The sequence below is a fragment of the Pristis pectinata genome, chromosome 7 (genome assembly GCF_009764475.1).
Source record: "Pristis pectinata isolate sPriPec2 chromosome 7, sPriPec2.1.pri, whole genome shotgun sequence".
NCBI classification, from domain to species: domain Eukaryota; kingdom Metazoa; phylum Chordata; class Chondrichthyes; order Rhinopristiformes; family Pristidae; genus Pristis; species Pristis pectinata.
Genome location: NC_067411.1, coordinates 88,160,783 through 88,179,603, shown reverse-complemented (window position 1 = coordinate 88,179,603; position 18,821 = coordinate 88,160,783). Strand labels below are relative to the sequence as shown.

The window sequence follows — 18,821 nt, the reverse complement described above, 5'->3', positions numbered from 1 at the left end:
AATTTTTCATGTGGACTGTTTCAGATCAGGTTTCTGATCATTTTGGAGACAGTGACCATAACTCCTTGACCTTTACCATAGCCTTGGAGAGGGCTAGGAGCAGACGATGTGAGAAAGTATTTAATTGGGGGAGGGAGAATTATGATGCTATTAGGCAGGAACTTGGGAGCGTAAATTGGGAACAGATATTCTTGGCGAAGTGCACAGCGGAAATGTGTAGGTTGTTTAGGGAATACTTGCATGGGGTTCTGGATAGGTTTGTCCCATTGAGGCAGGGTAAGGATGGTAGAGTGAAGGAACTGTGGTTGACAAGTGACATAGAATATCTTGTCAAGAGGAAGAAAGAAGCTTACCCAAGGTTTAGAAAGCATGGATCAGACTGGGTTCTGTAGAGTTACAAGGTAGCCAGGAGGGAGCTTAAGAATGGACTTAGCTAGAAGGGGGCATGAGAAGGCCTTGGGAAGTAGGATTAAGGAAAACATATGTGAAGAATAGGAGGATGACTAGAGTGAGGGTAGGACCGATCAGGGATAAAAGAGGAAATATGTGCCTGGAGTCGGAAGCGGTAGGGGAAGTCTTTAATGAATACTTAAGTATTCACCAGTGAGAGAGACCTTGATGTTTGTGAGGATGGCGTACAACAGGCTAATACACTAGGGCATGTCGACATGAGGAAAGAGGATGTGCTGGAACTTTTGAAAAACATTAGGATAGATAGGTCACCGGGCTGGACGGGATATATCCAAGGTTATTACAGGAAGCGAGGGAAGACATTGCTGCACCTTTGGTGACACTGGCAACAGGAGTAGTTCCATATGATTGGAGGGTGGCAAATGTTGTTCCTTTGTTCAAGAAAAGGGGCAGGGATAACCCTGTGAATTACAGACCAGTGAGTCTTACTTCAGTGGCGGGCAAATTACTGGAGGAGATTCTTAGAGACAGGATTTAAGGGCATTTGAAGAAGCATAGGCTGATTAGGGACGGTCAGCATGGCTGTATGAGGGGCAGGACATGCTTCATGAGCCTGATTGAATTCTTTGAGGATGTGACAAAGCACATTGATGAAGGTAGAGCAGTGGATGTGGTGTACATGGATTTTAGTAAGGCATTTGATAAGGTTCCTCATGGAAGGCTCATTCAGAAAGTCAGGAGGCATGGGATCCAGGGAAACTTGGCTGTGTGGATTCAGAATTAGTTGGGGTATTGAGTTCAAGAGCTGCGAGGTAATGTTGCAGCTCTATAGAACTCTGGTTTGACCGCACTTGGAATATTGTGTTCAGTTCTGGTTGCCTCATTATAGGAAGGATGTGGAAGCTTTAGAGAGGTGCAGGAGAAATTTACCAGGATGCTGCCTGGATTGGAGAGCCTGTCTTATGAGGATAAGTTGAGTGAGCTAGGGATTTTCTCTTTAGAGAGAAGGAGGCTGAGAGGTGACTTGATAGAGGTGTACAAGATGATAAGAGGCATAGATCGAGTGGCCAGTCAGAGACTTTTTCCCAGGGCGAAAATAGCTAACATGAGGGGACATAATTTTAAGGTGATTGGAGGAAGGTATAAAGGGGATGTCAGAGGTAAGTTTTTTACATAGAGGGTGATGGGTGCGTGGAACGCACTGCCGGCAGAGGTTGTGGGGGCATATCTAAGAGACTCTTAGCTAGCCACATGAATGACAGAAAAATGGAGGGCTGTGTGGGAGGGAAGGGCTAGATAGATCTTAGAGTAGGATAAAATGTCGGCACAACATCGTGGACCGAAGGGCCTGTACTGTGCTGTAATGTTCTGTGGAGTGAATTAAAGCAGGTGAAAAATGTGATGATGAAAATTTCTGGAAGAAGCTGAGATGACTCTCATCTGAAGATGGTTGCAAATGTTTCATAGTAAATAAAAGCAGGAATTGATCACTCAACCTTTCAAGCCTGCTCCAGTATTAAGTACAATCATGGCTGATCCTATGTCTCAGTACTGTATTTCTGTTCTCCCCCAAGACCCATGATTCCTTTTGTATCTTCACTGTCTTCTGTTATAGAGAATTCCACACATTTAAGCACCCTCTGAGTGTATAAATTTCCTCTTATTTCAGTCTTAAATGTCTTACCCCATATCCTAATTTTGCTGCCCCTCATTCCAGACCTCTTGGACAGGGGAATCATCTTTCCTGTATCCAGTCTATCTAGCCCTGTCAAAATGTAAACTCTGTCAGAATTTTGTAGGAACTCCAGCCCTTGTCTTTGGCTGTTGAGCTAGCTACAGCCATTGTTGATGATGGAGATGTTCTTGGAACCTTTTCCTCCAATTAGCTGTTTAATTGACCATATCTACCTGCATTGGGATGCGGCAGGACAGCAGAGCTTTGATGTGATTTATTGTATGATCACTTGGTACTCATTGCATGGTGTTTTTCTGTTTAGTTTGTGGATAGTTCTTTCTTGTGGCTTCACTATTATTGACACCTTTTTCATCCCTGATTATAATGAAATATGATTCTGGTGCTGCTGAATGAATGAAGCACCTTGTAGATATCCACCTTTGAGCTACCACATCTGCTTCATTTCAGTTTGCTTTATAGCAGTGGCATACACACATGGGGAATGTCTTTAGTTTGAAGATGGGAGCTCATTTGTTAATTCGTTATGTCACCTACTCTATCAATTCTGCACTGCTGCACAAAGACCTGTTTTCTGGTTTCGTTCACATTCCACTGAATTTGCATAGTACTTTCAAGGTCATGCTGGCACAGTTAAGATGGCTCAATAGCACAAACAGATTGTAACCCATTGTGTGTTGAAATGTGTCAAGACGAACTGCTCTGGTCATAGACCATGAACTCTTATCAAGCTTGTCTTTTTTCTATGTTTTATCAATTGTAGACCAGGTTACTCTTAATTGATGAAATATTATTTCTTTAATCAGTTATATTAATATATTAATTTGGTTCCTTCACACATTCTCTACTCTTATTGTAATTTCAGATCGAAGTGGCAGCACTGACATCCTTTGTCATATGATGCCATTTTATAGTTATGATGTTCCTCATACTTGTGGCCCTGATCCTAAAATTTGCTGCCAATTTGATTTCAAACGTCTTCCTGGAGGCAGAATTAGCTGTCCTTGGAGGATACCTCCAGCTGAAATACACGATGGCAATGTTCAAGAAAGGTAACTTATAAAAATCTTCAATTAGATTCTAAAATACCTGAATACCCTGGAGGCAGTCTCATACAAATGCCGCGTCAAAAGTGCTGGTTTGCACAATGGCGCATAAGAACTTTGGCTGCTGCTGAACATGTTTATACGCTTAGTGCAATACATTGAGTTCTGTATTTTCTTTGTTCAACTCGGTTTTGCACTAACCTTGCACTAATTTTGTATCCTGTGTATACCATTTTTTGCACTATTTATGCTTGCACAAATTTTCTGTCTGCATTTAATGTATGTCCTCTGTTCTATGTATGTCCTCTGTTGTGTGAGTCAGGGGGAAATTACATTTTGTTCCTCCGTGTGTTTTTTTTAAGCATATGGGCGAATGACAATAAAGTATAACTTGAACTTGAAAATCGGTTCAAAACTGTATTTAGAACTTATAGAAAATGCATTGATACATACTATCTCAGGTTCATTAAGAACTGGGAAACAAAATTTTGTTCCTCCTCGCCTGTGTAGAGGACGATTTTGGTTTTGGGAAATATAAAGCACTCATCTGTGATATTTTGAATTAATTACTGCACCCACTATATATGCTGTCTGGAGAAATTGACCAATAAAAGTACTTTAAGATGTTTCCTTATAAAATGAGAATTGAGGAAGAAATAAAGCAAATATGGCCAACAATTGGCTTTACGTGCACAAATTAAGCAATCCAAATTTATATATTAAATTTTTGACATAGTAAGTTAATGCACTAATCCACCTTTGGACACCACAATCTCCAATGACTGATGGCAATTCCTGTTTTGCTATCGTATACGACAAACATTCCACAAACCACTTGCTATCACACATATTCCCACCCCATGCCTGTCATAAGCCCATTGTAATTTTGAAACATAGAGTCATACAGCATGGAAACAGGCCCTTTGGCCCAACTGGTCCATGCTGACCAAGATTCCCATCTAAGCTAGTCCCTTCTGCCCACATTTGGCCCATATCCCTCTAAACCTTTCCTATCCATGTACCTGTCCAAGTACCTTTTAAATGTTGTTAATGTACCTGCCTCAATCACTTCCTCTGGCGGCTCATTCCATATACTGACCACCCTCTGGGTGAGAACGTTGTCAGATTCCTTTTAACTCTCTCCCCTCTCACCTTAAGCCTATGCTCTCTAGTTCTTGGTTCCCCAACCCGGGAAAGGACCATGCGCATTGACCCTATCTATGCCCCTCATGATCTTGCACACCTCTATAAGATAACCCCTCATTCTCCTACATTCCGGTGATCAAGGTCCCAACCTGCTCAACCTCTCTCCATAACTCAGTACCTCTGGTCCCAGCAACATTCATGTAAATCTCCTCTGCACTCTTTCCAGCTTAATGACATTTTTCCTATAGCAGAATATTCCAAATGCAGCCTCATCAACATCTTGTACAACTGCAACATAACATCCTAGCTTCTATACTCAGTGCCCCGACTGATGAAGGCCAGTGTGCCAAATGCCGCCTTCACCACCCTGTATACCTGTGGTGCCTCTTTCAGCGAACTATGTACTCATACTCCTTGGTCCCTCTGTTCTACAACACTCCCCAGGGCCCTACCGTTCACTGTGAAAGTCCTACCCTCACTTGTCTTCCCAAAATGCAACACCTCGCACTTATCCGAATTCAACTCTGTTTGCCATTCCTCAGCCCACTTACCCAGCTGATCAGGATCCCTTTGTAAATTCTGATAACAATCTTCTCTGTCAACGGCACCACCTATTTTAGTGTCATCTGCAAACTTACTAACCATGTCTTGTACATTCTCATCCAAATCATTGATCTAGATGACAAATAGCAATGGGCCTAGCACGAATTCTTGGAGAACACCACTAGTCACAAGCTTCCAGTCTGAAAAACGATCTTCCACCATCACCCTCTGCTTCCACCATCAAGCCAATTCTGTATCCAATTAGCCAGCTCTCCCTAGATCCCAAGCGATCTAACTTTACATAGCAGCCTACCATGCGGAACCTTATCAAAGGCCTTACTGAAGTCCATGTAGATTACGTCTGCTGCCCTGCCCTCAAATGGCCTTCTTGGTTACTTCTTCAAAAAATTCAAATCAAATTCATGAGACATGATCTCACACACACAAACCCGTGCTGACTATCCCTAATCAACCCCTATCTTTCCAAATGCTCGTATACCTTATGCCTCAGAATCTCCTCTGTAACTTCCCTACCACAGGTGTTAAGCTTACTGGTCTATAATTGCCAGGTTTTCTTTGCAGCCCTTCTTAAATAAAGGTACAACATTAGCCATCCTCCAGTCTTCAGGCACTTTTCCAGTCACTGACCATGAGTCATATATCTCAGTCAAGGCTCCTGCAATTTCTTCTGTAGATTCCCACAGTATTTGTGGATGTACCTGATCAGGCCCTGGAGAGTTATCTACCTTAATATGCTTTAAGACATACAGTAATGTGGATCCCCAAGCCGTCCCCATTAACTATCTCAAGCTCTGAAGTCTTTATGTCCTTCTCCATGGTAAAAACAGGAGAAATATTCATTGAGGATCTTGCCCATCTCCAATGGTTCCACATGAAGATGTCCACTTTGGTCTTTGAAGGGCCCTATTCTCTCTCTAGTCACTCTTTTATCCTCCCCCTCTCTCCTCCTCCCCCCCGACACTCCCATCCCCTTCCCCTTCTTTACCCTTAATCTACATAAAATTTCTTTGCATTCTCCTTGATCTTCTCTGCCAAAGCTATCTCATGCCCCCTTTTTGCCCTTCTGACACTTCTGCATCCCCTGTACTCTTCCAGGGATTCACCTGATCCCATCTGCCTGTACCTGACCCATGCCTCCTTTTTCCTGACCAGGCAGTCAGTCTGTCTGTCTGTCTCTCTCTGTCTGTCTCTGTCTGTCTGTCTGTCTGTGTGTGTGTCTCTCTCTCTCTCTCTCTCTCTCTCTCTCTCTCTCTCTCTCTCTCTCTCTCATTCTCTCTCTCTCTCTCTCTCTCACATCCTCTGTCTCTCTCTCTCTCACACATCCTCCCTCTCTCTCTCACACACATCCTCCCTCTCTCTCTCTCTCTCTCTCTCTCTCTCTCACACACATCCTCTCTCTCTCTCTCACTCACATCCTCCCTCTCTCTCTCTCTCTCTCACATCCTCCCCCTCTCTCTCTCTCTCACATCCTCCCCCTCTCTCTCTCTCTCTCACATCCTCCCCCTCTCTCTCTCTCTCTCACATCCTCCCTCTCTCTCTCTCTCTCTCTCTCACACATCCTCCCTCTCTCTCTCTCTCTCACATCCTCCCCCCCTCTCTCTCTCTCTCTCTCTCTCTCTCTCTCATCCTTCTCTCTCTCTCTCCTCAGCCCCTCTTCTCTCCCTCCCCTATCTTTCTCTCTCCCACCCCTTCCACCTCCTGACCTCTCCCCTCAATCCTGTTCTTCAATCAAAAACAGGTGATTATTCAGCTTATTTATTGTTCGTGCTATTTTTTTGCATGAATATTAGTCTACATAATGCTGCTCTGCACCGTAAAGGAAATTCATTGAAGATTCTAAGGTGTTAAGTATGCAGAAGTTACTTTTTTATTTTTGCTGTCAAAACTAAATATAATTCCATTGTTTTAATGACTAATGTATCAAATATTTTAAATATGTTTTTTTGAAGAGCCAACCTCCTCTTAGATCAATATAGAAAAAAATCCAAACTTTTCCGCACCAAAGTAGTCTTGGCTCCTCTGGGAGATGATTTTCGCTACGATCAATTGTCAGAATGGGACCAACAGTTTCAAAATTACCAGAAGCTATTTGATTATATGAACTCTCATCCAGAGCTCCATGTTAAGGTATGTTAAGTCTTAGAAAGCAATACATATTAACTACAGTTGTGCAATATGATGTAAGACTAACATGACAGCTACTATTTAGCTCAAATAGTAACTATATATGCTCAAAGAGAATCTTAATTTTTTTTTTAAAAATCAGAATACAAAGTCAGGAGATAAACTCTAATTTGAAAATGCAAATGCATCAGAATTGGTAATTATCATTAATCCTTTAGACTTCCATTAATCTCAGGCTCAACATTGTGAAAGTCCTCCTAGTATGAGGTGACTATCCATTAAGTGGATATGTAGAATCAATGCAGGCATAAAAAGAGACACTCTTGAGTTATTTTCTTCTTATCTTTAAACCAGCAGATCTAAAAATCTTCCGTTTGCACAAGAAATGGTGTGGTAATTTGAAGCCAAGCAGTGTCTCTTTTGGCTGGATGTTAATGAAGGAGTTTCCTACAGTGAGGTCCATTCTTTTTCTTCCATCTATCATAATGAGGCAGCTTCATTTATTGATTCAGCTGAGGCAAACTATCCACTTACTTTTTTAAGGAGTTGTATCAGCCGTTGTTAGGAAGATGCCCCAGTTACCTTATCAGTACTTGTAATGAATCCACACTCCTGCATGAGCTGGCATCCTAAAGTAAAGGATTCCCTGTGAAAAAGAAAAGCCTATTTATACTTACCTTTATTCAGTGTTCAGGTCAGTAATTTAATCCTCTAATTACTGTAACTGCTTTATACTCATAATTTTGTTCCTTTGCTTTTTAAATACCTTAATTAAATTTCCTTGGATTATTTGGATCTCTGAGGTAAATAGACCAAGCTCTCTCTCCATTGTGATTTTTTTAAAATTTGGAATTAATTTCATGGTCTTCATCTGAACCTTTTCAAAACCTTCAGATCACTCACCCTGTGACAAGATCAAAGCAAATTTTCTGGATGTTGCTAACTACAGTTTTGTACAAGTATGCTTTCATGTGTTATTATATTGGATTTGTCCGAGCAATGTACCTTAACACTCTATATAGGTTGCCAATTCTTATGTTTAAATGCCATGTGTAATGGAGGAACTTATGGGGGATATGCAGGAGGAAGGAGTTAGGTAGTGTGAGGGTGGTTTGATGGACGGCACAACATGGTGGGCCGAAGGGCCTGTTTTGTGCTGTATGGTTCTATGGTTAATTGGGAAGAAGAAATTCCTGAGATATGTAGAGAAATTAATGCAACAAAGCTTGATTTTAGGGAGAGACAAAAGCTTTAAAAGTTTGGTTTTAAAGGAGAATTTTTCCAAGTTTTTAAAAATTTGGAAGTTGCAAATTTTATAAAGAACTATTCAAGAATATGAAAAGCTGAATTTAATGGGAGTGCATTCATTTTTCTTAAAGTATTTTTTCCCCACCTCTCTTCCCTCTTCACTTTATCCATGTTCCAAGGTACTGTTAAAGCTCCAATGACCATTCTTCCTGCCTGAGCTTAGACTATGGTTTTTGGTAAGCTGTTCCAATTGATGGAGAGAGTGGGGACAGGGTCAGAAATCTTAAATGAATCCACTTCTTTTACCTAATATGTATGTGAGTCCTCCCTGCAGTTATAGATCACAGCCATAGCTGTATTTTTTTTACCCTTTCATCTGGGCCTGTTGCAACACATGTGCTTATTGATTAGATTATTGCAGGTTCTAGGACTCAGTATGTGATTTTGCTAATGTATTTACCTTCCAAAAAATTCTGTAAAATATAATTTGTGCGATGGAAACATGTTCATGAATTTTGTGCAGAAAGTGAAACTGGAAACAGGGCAGCATTTTTTTTTAAGAACAGAAGTGTAGAAGTGAGGTTAAGGAATGTTAATAATACTAGATTTTGAAATTCAGTGCATATTTTCCAAGGAGAGGGATTGTCCAACAACATGAGCTGGCATAAGGATCATGAAAGGAAGAGGGGTAGTTACCAATATGATATACTCAAGGAAGCAGAACTTGAGTTTCATGGATGAGATGAGTGTAGAAAGGGCATAAGGGAAAATAGAATTGTTTTTCTGAAATGTTAACTTTGTTTTTCTCATCACAGATTTGCCTGACCTGTTGAGTATTTACAGCATTTTCTGTTTTATTTCAGACTTCTAGGACTTTCAGTTCTTTGTTTATTGTGATAGAAATGTTATGTTCAGTAGCTCCCTGAAAGTTTCTGTTGATTAAGGTTAGGTATCAGTTTAAGTGGACCACAAGTAATCAGCATTTATGATGCATTCAAGTAAGCTGAGCAGTCAAACACATGATAAGGAGGAAACCAGAAAGCAAAAAATAGTTCAATTTTTAATTGAATAAGGAGCGAAAAACAAACTGCTGGAGGAACTCAGCGGGTCAGACAGCATCTATAGGGGGAAATAGACAGTCGGCATTTTGGGTTGAGAGCCTTCATCTGGACTGAAAGAGGGGAGATAGATATTATAAAGAAGTGAGGGGAAGGGGTGGGGTAAGAGCTGGCAAGTGATAGGTGGATCCTGGTGAGGAGGCGTGATTGGCAGATGGAAGAGGGGTAGAAATAGTGACAGAATCTGGCAGGTGATGGGTGGAGGCAACGAAGGGCTGCAGATGTTGGATTCTGATGAGAAAGGAAGGTGGAGCATGGAACCAAATAGGGGAAGTGGGGTTGGCAGATGGGAATGGTGAGGAGGGGACCCAGTGGGAGGGGAGTATGGGTGATGGCCAGATGGCGTGGGAGGAGGAGGGGAAAGAAAGGTAGGGGGTTAGGGTGGTGGTGTTGAGTGTGTGTAGGAGGAGGAACTGGGTAGATCAGGAGGAGAGAGGAAAAGGGAGAGAGGAGGAGCTGGTTACCTGAAATTGGAGAATTCAATATTCATGCGTTGGGTTGTAGACTACCCAGGCAGAATACAAAGTGCTGTTCCTCTAGTTTGTGTTTGGCTTCATCCTGGTAATGAAGGAGGCGAGGATGGACAGATCAGTATGGGCCTAGAGAGAGGAATTAAAATGTACTTTAGGTAGCTGTGGGAGTCAGTGTGTTTGTAGTTTGGGTAAAGTTCCACTGGTTCTCACCTTCCGCCCCACTGGCCTTCGCTTTCAACAGATCATTTTCTGCAGTTTCCGTTCTCTTCAAAGAGATTCCACCGCCAAACATGCCGTTCCCCCCTCCTCTGCTTTCAGCATTTTGTAGGGGCCATTCCTTTCAAGACTCCTTGGTCCACTCCTCTGTTCCCACCAACACCCTCCTTCTTACAGCACTTTCCCTTGCAACCACAGGCAATGCAATACTTGTCCTATCACTTCTTCCCTTTCCTCCATTCAGGGACCTAAACAGTCTTTCTAGGTGAAACAGTGATTCACCTGCACTTCTTCCAATCTAGTGCACTGCGTTCGGTGTTCACAGTATGGTCTCCTCTACGTTGGAGAAACCAGACACAGATTGGGTTTACTCTTTGCGGAGCACCTGCATTCAGTCTGCAATAGTGACTCTGAGCTTCCCGTTGCTTGCCACTTTAATTCTCCATGAAACTCCCACTCTGACCTATTGCTCTGTGGCCTCCTGCATTGTTACATTGATGCCCAAAGCAAGCTTGAGGAACATCATCTCGTCTTCCATCTGAGCATGTTGTAGCCTTCTGGGCTTAATAGTGAATTCTACAGCTTCATGTAACAATTTCTCTGTCGGTATTAATTGCCCGTCTGTGATATTGGCTGGGCTTGTTTGTTTTTTTTCCCCCTCTTTTTTTTCTTCTTTTTTCCCTCCAGAAGTGCAGGATATGCCCGGCCTGGCCTGCCTGGCATGTCTCCTGCTCTGCATTTTGCAACTCCTACTGTATTTTGCCTATGATAAAAACAAAAAAATGCTGGAAATACTCGGCAGATTAGCCCATGGGAGGCCACCTGATGTGCTGAGTCTTTCAAGCATTTTTTTGTTTTTATTTTAGATTTCCAGCATCTGTAGTTTATTTTTGATGTTCAGTCCTTTGTCCATGTTCTTTTGTGTACATTCTCACTCTCTAACTGCTCCCATTCACTCATTGATCAGATAACCTTGTTTACAGTTTATCCCCATGATCACCCTGATTTTACCCTATCAAAAACATCCCCCTTCTCCCATTCTCTCTGCAGCTAAATAAACTTTTCTCTCCTTCCAAGTTCTGATAAAGGGTCTTCAACCTGAAACATCAGCTCTGTTTCTCTTTCCACAGATGCAGCCTGACCTGCTGAGTATTTCCAGCACTTCCTGTTTTTATTTTAGATTTCCAGCATCTGCAGTTTTTTCAATTTCAGAGTTCTAAGCATAGAAACAGACCCTCTGGCCCAACTCATCCATGCCAACCAAGTTGTCTACCTGAGCTACTCCCATTTGCCTGTGTTTGGACATATCCCTCTATAAACCTTTCCTATCCATGTACCTGTCTAAATGCCTTTTTAAATGTTGTAATTGTACCTACCCCTACAGCTTCCTCTGGCAGCTCGTTCCATATACCCACCACCTTCTGTGTGGAAAAAGTACCCCTCAGGTCCCTTTTAAATCCTTCCTGGCTTATCTTAAACCTATGCCCTTTAGTTTTATACTCCCCTACCCTGGGAAAAAGACTGTAACCATTCACCTTATCTATGCCCGTCAAGATTTTATATACCTCTATAAGGTCACCCCTCGGCCTCCTACTCTCCAGGGGAAAAAAGTCCCAGCCTCTCCAGTCTGTCCTTATAACTTAAGCCCTCCAGCCCAATAACATCCTTGTGAAACTTTTCTGCACCCTTTCTAGCTTAATGACATCCTCCTATAGCTGGGCGACCAGAACTGCAAACAATACTCCATTTGGTCTCACCAAGGACTTATACAGTTGTAACATGACATCCAAACTCCTGTACTCAATGTCCTGACTGATGAAAGCAAGCATGCCAAATGCCTTGTTCGCCACCCTGTCCACCCGTGTCTCCACTTTCAGAGAACTATGTACCTGTACCCTTCGTCTGTCTGGTCTACAGCATCTCCAGGGCCCTACCATTTACTGTGTAAGTCCTGCCCTATACTTTATACCAAAGTATAACACCTTACACTTGTCTGAGTTAATTCCATCTGGCATTCTTTGGTTTACTTCCCCAGTTGATCTAGATCCCATTGTTATCTTAGATAATCCTCTCATAGTCTCACTGTACCCCCTAATTTTGGTGTCATCTGCAAATTTACTAACCATTGCCAACTACATTCTCATCCAAATTAGCAATATAGATACAAGTAACAACGGACCCAGCACCAATCCTTGAAGCACACCACTGGTCACAGGGCTCCAATCTGAAAATCAACCCTCCACTACCACCCTCTGACTCCTTCCACCAAGCTAATTTTGTATCCAGTTGGCCTGCTCACCCTGGATCCCATGTGATCTAGTCTTCCAGACTAGCCTACCATGTGGGACCCTTGTCAAAGTCCATGTGGATAATGCCACAGCCCTCTCTTCATCAATCCTCTTCTTTACCTCTTCAAAAAACTCAATCTAATTTGTGAGACATGATTTCCCACATAAAAAGCCATGCTGACTATCCCTAATCAGTCCTTGCTTTTCCAGATGCTGGTAGATCCTGTCCCTCAGAATCCCCTCCAGTAACTTTCCCACCACTGACGTTAGGCTCACCAGCCTGTAGTCCCCTGGCTTGTCCTTGCAGGCCTTTTTAAATAAAGGCACAACATTTGCCACCCTCCACTCTTCTGGTAGCTCACTCTGATTCAATTTTTAATTCACAGTTTAAAAAATACATAAATAATTAAGAGTGCAAAATAAAATATCACAATGTTTAAAAATTATTTCTTTGAAATATTAAAATCCCCTTGTGTCGTTCAGTGATGAGCTGGTGGAGCCGCTGCCTCACAGCACCAGACACCCAGGTTCAATCCTGACCTTAGGTGCTGTCTGTGTGGAGTTGTACTTTTTGCCTTTCATCATTTAAGCTTTCCTGTTTTCTAACTGTCACAGATGTTTCTTGGTGTTCTCTTTGTCCCTACCGCATTTCTGCACTTCAAGATTTTTTTGTTTCTCTGACTTTTCCCAGATGTGATGAAAGATCATTGACCTAAAGAATTAATAAATGCTGCCTGATCTACTGAGTATATCCAGCATTTTCTGCATTGTTTTCACATTCCCTGCATTTGTATCATCTGACTTTTGCATTCCAGCTCAGTCTTATTTGGAGAATTCCATAATTTAGATTCAGCAGTAATGAATGAATGACCATGTATTTCCAACTCAGGATGATGTGTGATTAGATGGAAACGCAGATGGGGATATTCCTATTAGAAGTTCACCTGAAGAGCTAATAGTGGAATCATGAAGCAACAAAATACTTGTCATTATTTTACTTTGTCATACCCACTACATGTGTGCCAAGATTAACTCAACTGATCAGTTGAAGCTGAGAAACAGCATTTTTGGTTCATATTTAAATATAAATGTACATTAAAGATGTTTCATGCATTTGTTAACTGAATGTTAAGTAGTTTGATATCTGTTTCTAGGCTCAATTTGGAACATTGTCAGACTACTTTGATGCTATCAATAAAGCTGCTGGTTCAGAAAATTCACCATCGCCATTTCCTGTCTTGAGTGGGGACTTTTTTACCTATGCTGACAGAGATGATCATTATTGGAGTGGATATTTTACCTCCCGACCCTTCTATAAGCGACTGGACAGAGTTTTAGAATCGCATTTGAGGTAAATTCATCCAAAATTTGTTGATCGATTCTTTATTTTGTATATGTGCAGCCCACTCTGACTTTGTTTTTCTCTCTGGACTCGATGACAATGTGACTGGTTCTTCCGTTAACCTGACAGTTGCTCAGGTGATTATTGAATGTTTTATGAGTATCCTCCTTGGCACTGTTATTAACAGAAAATACAGATATTCTATAGGGACTGGTTAGAGAGATGTGATGACATCTTTAGCTCTATATCCTGACTGTTTTTCTCTCTTTGAAGTACCATCTTTTGATTGGGTTCTATTGCACCAGATCCTTTGCAATTTTCTATACTTTGAGCAGGTTCTTTTACAATCATTATGTTGAACTTAACATACCAGGAGGCGTCAGACTGGAAGTGGAATGGATAATTAAAGAGGCAGGCAATGGGAAGTTCAGAGTCATCCTTGGACACTGAAAACAGTTGAAGAAGGAAAGGAAAAAGGTTGCATGTTGCAGTAGAGACCATGACAGCTTTGAGATGAGAGTGAGTCAGTCTTTTTAGAGAGAGAGAGAGAATGCATGTGCCAACACATGGCATTAAGCATGGACCTCAAGATGCAACAGAAACAGTGCCTGCATAGATTGAACATGTCAGTGATCCTGGATGGGTATGGCGGGAATTTCAGTTGAAATCCACATAATATCAGCATTGACTTTGAGGAAAAGGTATATGAAGTATTAGAAATGATAAACAGAAAAGGCATATTAAGGGTTATGGTATCTTTGTGGATAAATCCTCCTGGATTAAAATTATCCCAGTGAAGCAAGAAAGGAAGTGGATCCAATTCTATGGTTTTCCCATGCTCTTTGCTCCATGACTGGTGTTGGAGTACTGGAAGGTGGCTGATGTACAATTGCTTAAAGAGGGAGAAGGGCATAGACTCAATTAGTTGTAGGGCAGTCAGCTTGATGTCAGTAGTGGACAAGTTGTTTGAAAAATTCTGAGCATTAGCATAAATCAGCCTTTAGGGAGGCATTGATTCAGTTTGGTCAGCATGGATTTGGAATCATAGAGTACCACAACATGGAAACAGGCCCTTCAGCCCAACTCATACATGCTGATCATGGTGCCCACCAAGCTAGACCCATTGCCTGCGTTTGGCTCATATCCCTCTCAACCATGTACTTATCCAAATGTCTTTTGAATGTCGTTACTGTACCTGCCTCAACCACTTTCTCTGGCTGATCATTCCATATATGCGCCACCCTCTGCATGAAGAAGTTGCCCCTCAAGTCCCTTTAAAATCTTTCACCTCTCACCTTAAACCAGTGCCTTCTAGTTTGAAGTTCCCCTTCCTTGAGAAAAAGACCACGTACATTCACCCTATCTATACCCCTCATGATTTTCTACACGTCAATAAAGTCACCCATCAATTTCCTATGCTCCAAGGAATAAAGTTTTAGCCTGCCTAACCTCTCCCTATAACTCAGGCCCTCAAGTCCTGGCAGTATACTCCTTGTAAATCTTCTTTGCACTTCTTCCTGTTTCTTACAACAGGGTGACCAGTGTAATGGGAATTCATGTCTAGCTGACTAGGATAGGAGATTGATTAAGTAATGGGGTAAGGTCTCTATTACAGGCCCCCAATAGTCAGCGGGAATTAGAGGAGCAGATATATAGATAGGTCAAGTTACTGGGCAAGAGTATGCTAGCAGGAGTATAACACGGGAAAATATAAGGTTATCCACAAAATTTTAATATTTTTTCAACTTATTACAAAAAATTGCGATATGGACTTTTTTATGAATGCACCCCCCCACCCTGTCACATGGGCATCCCCTGTTCAAGCCAATATATTACTACCAATCCTGTGTGCTTTTATCTTATGCAGTAGCCTTTTATATGGCATCTTATCAAATATCTTTTGAAAATCCACTATACTACATCCATTGGTTCCCTTGTATCCACTCTGGTAGTTCCATCCTCAAAGAACTCTAGCAATTTTGTCAAATATATTTCCCTTTCATAAAAGTATGTTAACTCTGCTTAATTGTTCCATAATTTTCTAAATGACATTTTATTACCTCCTTAATAATGTATTCCAGAATTTTCCCAATAACAGATGATAGGCTAAACTGACCCAATTTTCTACTTGGTCTCCCTCCTTTATTGAATAACAACACTAAATTTGTGGTTTTCCAATCCTCCACAATCCAAAGAACTTTGGTAGGTTATAACTAACCCATTTACTCTCTCTGCAGCCACTTTCTTTAAGACCTCAGGATATAGATCATCAGGTCCAGGGGACTTGTCCATCCTTTGCCCCATTAGCTTGCATAGTACTACTTCTTTATGTGATAAAGATGTTTTGAAGTTTCTCCCTTCCTTTATCCCCATGGTTATCTATTATTATTGTATTTTTTTTCATGTCTTCAACTATAAAGACCAATCCAAAATAATAACTTGGAATTCTTTGCAATTTCTCCATTTCCCATTATTAATTTCTCAATCTCATCCTCTAAAGGACCAACATTTACTTTGACTACTCTGTTCTTTTTTATATTTCTAAGCCTTGGTTCTTTTATCTGTCATCTGAGTTCTCTGGACCAAGATAGTGAAATACACCTTTAAGAAGAGTGAGCATGCATTACATATTAGACAAAACAAAGCAGTGCCCGAGGAAGGAACTTTACAAGCAGCTTGTTTTAAATTTTCTTAATGTTGTGAGTGTTTCAATGCGTGATAGACGCATAGTTGATCAAAACATAAGATCGATCTGCTTTCTAGAGATGTTATCTTCATTCGTGGCGATTTAACATATGACTATCTGTAATCCCACCTCAGTAAATAACATTGATTAATATCTGAATTCAAAGAACAACGATATCTGAATTCAAAGAACAATGGTTTTAAAAGAGATAGGCTAGATTAGCAAGTAAATAAAAAAACAATACTACATTCTTAATTTGAAATACTGTTTAATTCACCATGCATTCCCAAAATTATCATTGATAATGATGACCACAAGATCTCCTCTATAGTTGTGAAAACTCGTCTGATTCAAAGGAGGAAATCTGACCAGATTCATTGATGTGGTTGACTCTTAAATACCCTCTGAAATGGCCTTGCAAACCACTCGGTTGCCAAGCAAAATTTGTGCAATCAGTGCTGGCAATATGTAGATCTTAACAAATAAATATATAATATATATTATACAAATATATAATATATATAAATATATAATATATAAATATATTTTCTTTAATATTGTCCATTACAGGGCCTTTGATGCAAATTATAGTTCCTACGCCAACTCCCTAACCATTTAATTTCAGTACAAACCCCAAGTGGGATTTTTTAATCCTTATGGTTGAATGTAATTCTATTCAGTATATTTACACAGTCTCTGTAATACAAAGAAATATATGACAAATGTGAACCCCCTTCATTGAAAATGATTTTAATTAAACTATAATGTAACAATACTATCAATATAGTTTTATTTAATTACAGATTAGATTAGTCAGAGGCTTAAATTCTGTTAGTATTGATTAGGTTATGGAAATGAACAGGATCTACCTTTCCACTGTAGTGTAAAAAAACTGATAATCTGCTATCCTGTTAGAGCCGTTCTGCACTGTAATAAAGCAAAGACAAACAGAACCAAGGAGCATACAACAGGCACTTTATTTTTCTTTCGCTAGTGGGAGTGAGGGATACAGAGAAAGAGTAAACAGTGTAACCCGAGTTCTGTACTGATACTCAAAGATTGAAATGCCAGGGTCCCTCTTTTATACTTAAAACAAAGAAGCCTACATGCTAAGTTTCACATACCAAGCTATGCTAACGATTATTTTTTCTTAATCATAATGATTTACTTCTTCCTTTATTATCCGTTATTTTCTTATCTTTAAACACTTTGTAACCCAGCAGCAGTTCATCATGTTACAATCTGAAGTCACAGACAGCTCCAAGCTCCGAGGATAACTGCTTATCACAACCAGCTCGCAAAAACAAGGGATACTCCTTTACTAACTACTTCTTTGATTTACACAGGACACCTGGACATCATGCATCTCTACTATAGTCCTGCCGTGGTTAGGCCACAGAAGCTGGATAACATTAACCCTTACATTCTCAGTTACTTTTACAATCCAACTATTCAGAAATCCCAGTCATTCAGCATCTGGCTTGCCAGATGATGTGTTCCATGGTCCCCTTCAACTCACAGGTTACTGCACACCCTTCAACTCACCAGGACCCGGTTCCTGCATTCCCTTTCAATTCACTGGGATTCGTGGTTCTTGCATTCCCTTTAAACTAATTGGGGTCCTGATTCCCATTCTCCCTTTCAACTCTCCAGGATCCCAGTTACTATGCTCCTTTTCAACTCACTAGGACCCAATTACCACTCTCCCTTTAAACTTCACTGGACAAAATTTATTGTAATACTGCGTAACATCATAAAATAATTAAGTTAAAAGTGCAGTGGGGTATTAATAGAAATGACATCAAATAATTCTGAAAATCTGCCAGTCCAGCACCACTGAAGTCCTGTGCATGTGAAGTCATTAATGTGATCCTTGGGATTCTATTAAACACCTATGAAGACATTTAGTAATTTAAATTAAAATGGAAGCAAAATTATATCCTTTGCATGATTTTGTATACAGAACAATGATTTCATGTCAAGTTGCTAATTATATAAACTCATTTTGGATGATGCACTTCTCTTTGAAATGCTAGACACTAATTGCATTTAAAAAAACTATTGAGTTATTCAGAATTAAAAATGAATAACATATATTTTGTATTTCCCATATAGGGCTGCAGAAATCCTTTATTCATTAGCACAGGCAGGTGCTAAGAAATCTAATAAAATGACAGTGTTCCCTTCAGCTGAAGATTATAAACTGCTGGTAGAAGCAAGACGAAATCTTGGCCTATTCCAACATCATGACGCAATCACTGGAACATCTAAGGAATGGGTCGTTGTGGATTATGGGACCAGGTAAATGTTAGTTGATAGAATTATTTTTAAGTTGCTTTCCTAAATATTCAATTTTTACTTTCATCCTTAATAATTTTATCTGATAAGATTTGATGTGTGTCTGATAAATGTGTTAATCATGTACCTAATATTTCCTGTTTCTGTATTAGGCATAGGGCGGGGCGA

General features: G+C 40.5%; 2 protein-coding genes across 2 annotated transcripts in view; both read left to right on the top strand.

The window, feature by feature from the left end:
* The window catches only part of LOC127572845 (calponin homology domain-containing protein DDB_G0272472-like), a 168,228-nt gene that overhangs the window by 24,229 nt on the left and 125,178 nt on the right, over window positions 1-18,821 (top strand). The gene's annotated exons all lie outside the window — the stretch shown is intronic.
* Window positions 1-18,821, top strand: part of man2a1 (mannosidase, alpha, class 2A, member 1) — a 113,023-nt gene that overhangs the window by 41,926 nt on the left and 52,276 nt on the right. Inside the window, exons 7-10 of the mRNA XM_052020500.1 lie at window positions 2,970-3,156; window positions 6,810-6,987; window positions 13,482-13,678; window positions 18,471-18,656. Coding sequence (XP_051876460.1) covers window positions 2,970-3,156; window positions 6,810-6,987; window positions 13,482-13,678; window positions 18,471-18,656 — 748 coding nt within the window. The remainder of the gene's footprint in view (window positions 1-2,969; window positions 3,157-6,809; window positions 6,988-13,481; window positions 13,679-18,470; window positions 18,657-18,821) is intronic.